This window comes from Miscanthus floridulus, chromosome 2 (genome assembly GCF_019320115.1).
Source record: "Miscanthus floridulus cultivar M001 chromosome 2, ASM1932011v1, whole genome shotgun sequence".
In the NCBI taxonomy this organism is placed as follows: domain Eukaryota; kingdom Viridiplantae; phylum Streptophyta; class Magnoliopsida; order Poales; family Poaceae; genus Miscanthus; species Miscanthus floridulus.
The window spans coordinates 96042645-96049005 of NC_089581.1; the positions used below are offsets into that span (position 1 = coordinate 96042645).

At 45.2% G+C, this 6361-nt stretch overlaps 1 protein-coding gene across 3 annotated transcripts; it reads right to left on the reverse strand.

The window, feature by feature from the left end:
* Window positions 1-291: 291 nt before the first annotated feature.
* Window positions 292-5888, reverse strand: LOC136539225 (caffeoylshikimate esterase-like). 3 transcript variants are annotated; one of them, XM_066531166.1, is made up of 9 exons: window positions 5770-5888; window positions 5482-5688; window positions 2924-2953; window positions 2222-2348; window positions 1975-2121; window positions 1700-1830; window positions 1488-1625; window positions 897-995; window positions 292-764 (listed from the first exon to the last, which is right to left on the reverse strand). In XM_066531166.1, the coding sequence occupies exons 2-9, from the start codon at window positions 5653-5655 to the stop codon at window positions 531-533; spliced, it is 1080 nt and encodes a 359-aa protein (XP_066387263.1). In that variant the 5' UTR covers window positions 5656-5688; window positions 5770-5888; the 3' UTR covers window positions 292-530. The 3 variants fall into 3 exon arrangements, with proteins under 3 accessions (XP_066387263.1, XP_066387264.1, XP_066387262.1); XM_066531167.1 differs by having other exon boundaries at window positions 5774-5843; XM_066531165.1 differs by lacking the exon at window positions 1488-1625.
* Window positions 5889-6361: the final 473 nt, after the last annotated feature.

Genomic DNA, 6361 nt, shown 5'->3' on the forward strand with positions numbered 1-6361 from the left:
AGATCATGGCATCGGCACGGGAAAGAGAAACACTGCCACGAGCTAATGCTTTGGACACGACACACGTCAGATTTCTAGTTATTGGGTATTGCAAAACACTGTTTAACTTGCTGAAACTGACTGAAAAACACTGTTCTGGCTGAATTGTTGTGAGAGAAAAAATATTGTTCCGGCTGAAAAAAGAAGTCGAATAAGCCGATTTTAAGATAAGCCGATCGGGACACTAAGATACCACAAAACTCCCCGTCTAACGGAAAGTATCGGAAAATATATAAAAAAAAATAAAGGGCGTTTTGTAACTGAGGTTTTCCCAAATAATTCGTGGTAAATAAATACACATTGATCAGTTATATATATGTACATCTACATCGTTCAGATACGTGATGGACACATCAATAATCAGAACCAAGAATTTTACAGGGTCATATAAAAAATGGAATTCTAAACCGTTGAATCTGGGATCCCTAACCGGAAACGACACAGCATTGCCAAAGGAATTCACCAAATCCTGGCGAACAGTGCTGCCCGATTCATGACGACATACCTTCTTCTCTTGTGGAGTGCTGATCGAGCCAAGATATGATATCATCGAGAACTTGGAATATTGTCTCGTCCGGTTCACCTTCCAAGATAGCGTGATATGCACCTTTGTAGAGGCACAGCTTCTTGTCTTGGCTCTTAGCTTTCTCATACAGAGCCTTACTAACCGCTGGGTCAGTAACCAAATCAGCCTCACCGTGCAAGACGATCAAGGGCAAAGAAACCTGTGCAACATGAAGCAGGATCCAACCAAAAGTAATGACAGCTGCAGAATACAAAAATAGACCATCCACGAATCTATATTTTTATACCTAAAAATAGACCACTGGAGATAACAAAAGTGGAGAGACACATACCTCTTCGAGACGCCTTTCTATTTCTTGTGTCGTTTTCAGCATCTCCAGAGCTGTTCGCAAACGTGGTTTATCCTTGTAGGCAATCACATTGAAAGAACACTGCATTGGATAGTGAACTAATAAGTACATTCTAATCACAGTGAATAGCTAAGATTGGCAATGATATAATAAATAAATTTTCAAAAGAAATAAACTTATTTCTCTTTCAACCAAATAGTATTTCAAGCCCACAATCAAAAGAAAAGGAACTAACAGGGCCTGCTTTTCAAATGCATCTTCGTACATACTCTAGGGTTATAAGGGAAGATAAAACTACAAGCAGCAGTAAAACCATAAAATTCACTTGTATGCCAAAACTATTTATTCTAATTATCACCGGAGAAGATGCGAATGCATACTACTTTCACCTGGAGCATGAAGCAATATTAAACAGACCATACTGTTTTTCACATTATTTTACAAATATATATGCCTTGAACAATTGTGTCAAAGAATGTACAACGCAGTCAAAATGGAAGAAAATAAGGAAATATTAACTAAATGAGAGAATCAAATTTTAGTTCCAGAAAATCCAGTGTGAAAGATAGTGACCTGCTCTTGTTTCTTCTTCTCTTTGAATGCCAACTCAGCTAAATCCTTTTGAGGAACAAGCTTTTCTTTTGGCAGAAGTTTGGCCATAAAAATTAGAACTTGCTGAATGGGCCAAGGTGGAACCACATCGTCTGCTATCTATTGAAATGAGTTTGTGAATAAGTGGGAAGGCATTAACTAGTATATATAACATTCCACAAAGATAAAACTACCTTGCACATGGGTGCAACCAGTATTGCACCATTCCATTCATTTGGTTGCTTGAAGTGAACCTTCAATGCAACTGCTCCACCCATAGATTGACCAAACAGAAAGCTCGGGAGGCCTCTATATTCAGGATTTCCTACCCAAACAATAGGACTATTATACACAAATGATAATCTTTAATAAGTTAGGAAACTTTTCGCGTAAGGACTAAACGTATTTCAAAATCATGTACATAAAAGAGATAGCATGAGAAACCAGCAAGAATGTAATGGAAGAATACCTTTGACCTTAGAAAAGTGTTCAGCTACATCATCAACAAGAGTATCAAAACTTGGAATATATCCATGAAGTCCTTCTGAAACACCGAAGCCAGGGTAGTCCAGTGCAAATACTCCATATCCAGCTGAAGCAATCTTCCTAGCAACTCCTAAAATAAAAACAATCATTAAAAAATATGCAAAAAGCAGCAACATATTACTATATCATACAAACCTTAGGATGAGTAACATCAAAGAGGAAAAGCTAACCATCAAGGAAAAAGGTACATGTGTCTCCATAACCATGGCAAAGACAAACAATTGCTCTCATGCGACGATTCTCCGGAAACCAGCATTTTGAGAAAATCTCCACCCCCCTAGAGTTACGCTCATATGACTGTAGAAGAGAAAGATTCCAAAGGTAGAGGATTAATCAACAAGCTGGCACAAAATTCTAAACAGAGAAGAACTAAATGGTGTTTCATTATGCTTTCAGAGTCAGGAATACCATTGAGCAAACTGACATTTTTGCATAGCATATTACCATCTTAAAATATCTTCCAGACAAGGAAAAATGATCTATAAAATAACCAACTCCTCAAGGTTCATCACTCACAGCAAAACACCTACCAAAGCAAAGGAGAAACTAATGTACTATTGGACATGCCATGTGAATTTCAACATTACAGTGCCCTGCACTATTTTTTAAAAAAACAAATACTGCAACTATCCAATATTTCAACACGGTGAGCATTCGCTCAATTAAATTAAATAAATACACCTAACTTACATAGAGTAAAACATTCAAATATTTCTCCAACATACAGTGTGCACTCATTAGAAAGAAAACAAGGGATCAACTCTATGGCATAAATATCCTTGTATAGAAATGCATGAAATAAATTTATGTGTTGCAGTAGAAGTTGAGGGATCAATTGTCATGAAGAAATCATAGAATTTAAGATATAGTACCTCCTTTGTTCCGATGCCACTATATTGTCCCTGCATCATAATCCGAATGCAAGTGAGAGAGATCATCCATAGCATGAGAAATCATAAAGCGTGTTTTCTATGCCATCATTTGAAGCGAGATGAGTAAAAAAAGATATTATTGCAGAGTTTATTTATATTCTACAAAACCATTGCACTGGAGATTTAAAAGCAAAAAAACAATAATGTACAGTAGTACCCATACCCACACCTCCAACCAATTCGTAACACATGTTTGCCTAGACAACTTTTCGATGAAAGGCCAGAAGTTTGTGATTCATAAAAACGAAACCTTTTATTCCAAAGACAGGTTTCTATTGCAGCTTGTTACTCTATTGGCTGAACTAGTAGACAATAACACATGAAAACAGCACTTGTATTATCTTGCCTAACATAATAAAAATTAATGCATTTGATTTTTCCAGTGGGTACGTGACTAAAAATGCCCCCTCGTCGCCCAAGTCGGGCGGCTCGGGCAGTCGCCCCGCTCCTCGTCTCCAGGCCCCCGCGCCGTTGACCTCGACCTCACCGCCACCGGAGCTGCTGGCCGCGTGCCCGGAGGGCAGCAAGCAGGCGGCGGGGCCATCCCGCCCTCAAGTCTGCGTGCGCCATGGTTGCTCGCTGCGGCGCGGACGCGAGTTTGAGTTGCTCTGGTTGGTGGCTTCCGTCGGTGGCTCCTACAGCTCGGCCACGAATGCAGGGTCATGCTGCTGTGCTCCCATGGCGGTGTGGTGGCCGGATCTGTGCGAGGGCTGCGAGATCCAAGTGCTGGCAGCCGGATCCACAGGCCTGGCAGCCGGTGCTCGGGTGCCCGGCGACGGTGGCCCAGGGATGGTGGATCCGGTGTGCTGGTGGACGGATCCGGTATCCCCGGGGCCGGATCCGTGCAGGCTGCTCTCCATCTGGTGGTGGCGTGAGAGGTCCCAGCGGTCACGCAGCCAGGCTCGTCAACGGCTCGGCAGGGCGCTGGTTCCGGGCCTCCGGCTGCTGGAGCCGGTGCTCTTGGCTAGATCCGTGCGGTGAGGCAGCTGCTCCCTGTGGCAGCAGCTTCAGCGGCCGAGTGTCGGCCATGGCGAGTAGGGGCGGCCCCTGCGGCAGTAGCTCCTGGGTCGTGGTCGGCAGCAACGAGGCGACGGTGGCTCCTAGTGGCTGTGCGGCATGGCAGAGTGGGCGGCGTGGGGCTGGCGGAGGTTGCTGGAGGTCTTGCGCGGCGTGGTTGATGCGGGGCCGGCTCGGCAGGGGTTGGGACGATGGTGGGCTGGGCGACTGGGGCTTCTTTTGATCCCGGTCCTCTTCTCCCTGCCATCTGCCATCCCCCTTCCTCGGGCTGTCTTCTATGGCGGAGCTGTACGGATCTGCTTGCTGCTGGCCGGCTGTGCCGGTTCCGGCGGGCGGCGGACTCTCTGACGGGCTCCTCCCGACGCTTCTCCTGGCCGGCGTCTCTAGGGGTGGCCACCGGGCGGGGCTGCTGATCCATCGCCGCACCCTACCTCCTTGGTAGGGTTCGGTCTCTGGCGGTGACAATATGGAGGTTGCTTGAGGTGGGGGTGAAATCTTGAACGACGACGTCTGCGGACGTCGTTCCCTTCTTGGAGGCGTCCTTTCCTACCTCTCCTCCTACCGTACTGGATGTTGTAAGTAAATACCTTTCCTTGGCGGGCTACCTTGTCGGTGCTTTTAGCGCCATTTCCTCCTTGGAGGCATTGTTAGGCTTTCTAGTTCCACGGTTGCTCTTTGTCGTCTGGTCATGGGGGTGCCCCAAGCTATGTTGTTTGGTGTCACACGGCTTCTACTGTCCTTGTTAGTTGTTAGTTTGAGTTGTTTAGTTGGGTCGATTCGATCAAGTTGGAGCAAGTAGTGGTGTGAGTTTTGTGAGTTGCTCGGTTGTTGTACCAAAGTTGTATAGGGTGAGTGGAACACTCTCCCCAGTTGTATGGTTTTTGGGCCCAATTTTTATTCAAAAAACTGGGCGGCCACTTGCCTTTTTTACTTTCTTCGTTCAGTAGAAATCGCAGCAAAGCTTTTGCCGTCCTTTCTAAAAAAAAATATCTTGCCTAACCAATCCTATTCTAGCACATCACCAAGTAAGTACGAAGAACCGATAAAAAGAACGAACAACATTTCTGGAACACCAGAAAAAAAAAATGGCATCTTTATCTGGGTTCTAAGGGCCTGTTTGGTTCCTTTAGTCCGCGGACTAAAGTTTAGTCTCTGGACTAAAGTTTAGTCCGGACCCTGTTTGATTTTAGGGACTAAAGTCCATTAATGCAGTTGTATAAAGACAATATTACCCCTGTTGAGATGAAGATATTACAGTTGTTAGCCAGGGTGGGATGGGGAGTAACGAGGGGCAGGAGTGTCTCCAGAACACTTTAGTCCAGTTTAGTCACCCCCTCATTGACTAGAAGACTAAACCATTTAGTCCAAATTTTAGTCCATGTGTTTGGCATTTTAAGGACTAAAAGTGGATATTTTAGTCCATATTTTAGTTTAGTCCATGGAACCAAAGCAGATAGGCAAAATAGGGGGTAGCGGTTGACCTTGAAGAGGCAATGGTCGATGCTGAGCTGCACGTTCTTGAAAGCCTCGCGGATGCGGCGGCGCTCGGGGGCCTGGTCCAGGCACGCTCCCAGCACCTCCCTCTCGAGCGCCTCGTCCACTAGTCCCTCCCATTTCCTTGGAGCCTGCGCTGGCGCCGCCGCCGCCGCTGACATCGCCGCCGCGCCGCACCCCGAGTCGTCGGCCGGCTGCGTTGGACGGATGGATTCGGTTAGCAGATCCGCTGCGGGAAGAGGAGGCGGATGGGAGGCGAGGGACCGACGACCCACCTACCCCACGAGAAGACGGGAGCAGTAAGGAGGGGCGGCGGCGGGAGCGCAGGGATGAAGACCTTCGCGAAGGCCCGTGGCTTTGACGCCATTTATTGTGCCTCCTTTTTTGTTTTCTTTTTTCAGAAAAAGGAAATGTGCTGTGCGCGCACTGCATATCCATTTTTTTTTCTTTTGCGCTGTGTTTAGTTTTAAAAAGTTTTTCAAAAAATGTTATAGTAATCATTATATTAAATCTTACGATACATGTATGGAACATTAAATGTAGATGAAAAAAACTAATTGCACAGTTTGGTTAGAAATCACGAGACGAACATTTTGAGCCTACTTAGTCCATAATTAAACATTAATTGCTAAATAAAAACGAAAATGCTACAGTAGTTAAATTTCCCAATTTCGCGACCTATACACAGTCTCGGCTTGCTTGTTCGTTGCTTCTTTACGTCACGGAAGCGGGAAGCCCGGCTGTTTCAGAAGTGACTAATCTCTCACATTTCATTTTCCGGCAATCCAAAAAATTAGGACGCGTTTGGAAAGTATCTCCAGCTTTAAAAAAATTAGATATTTGCTACTCCAAATATTACCCTTGCCA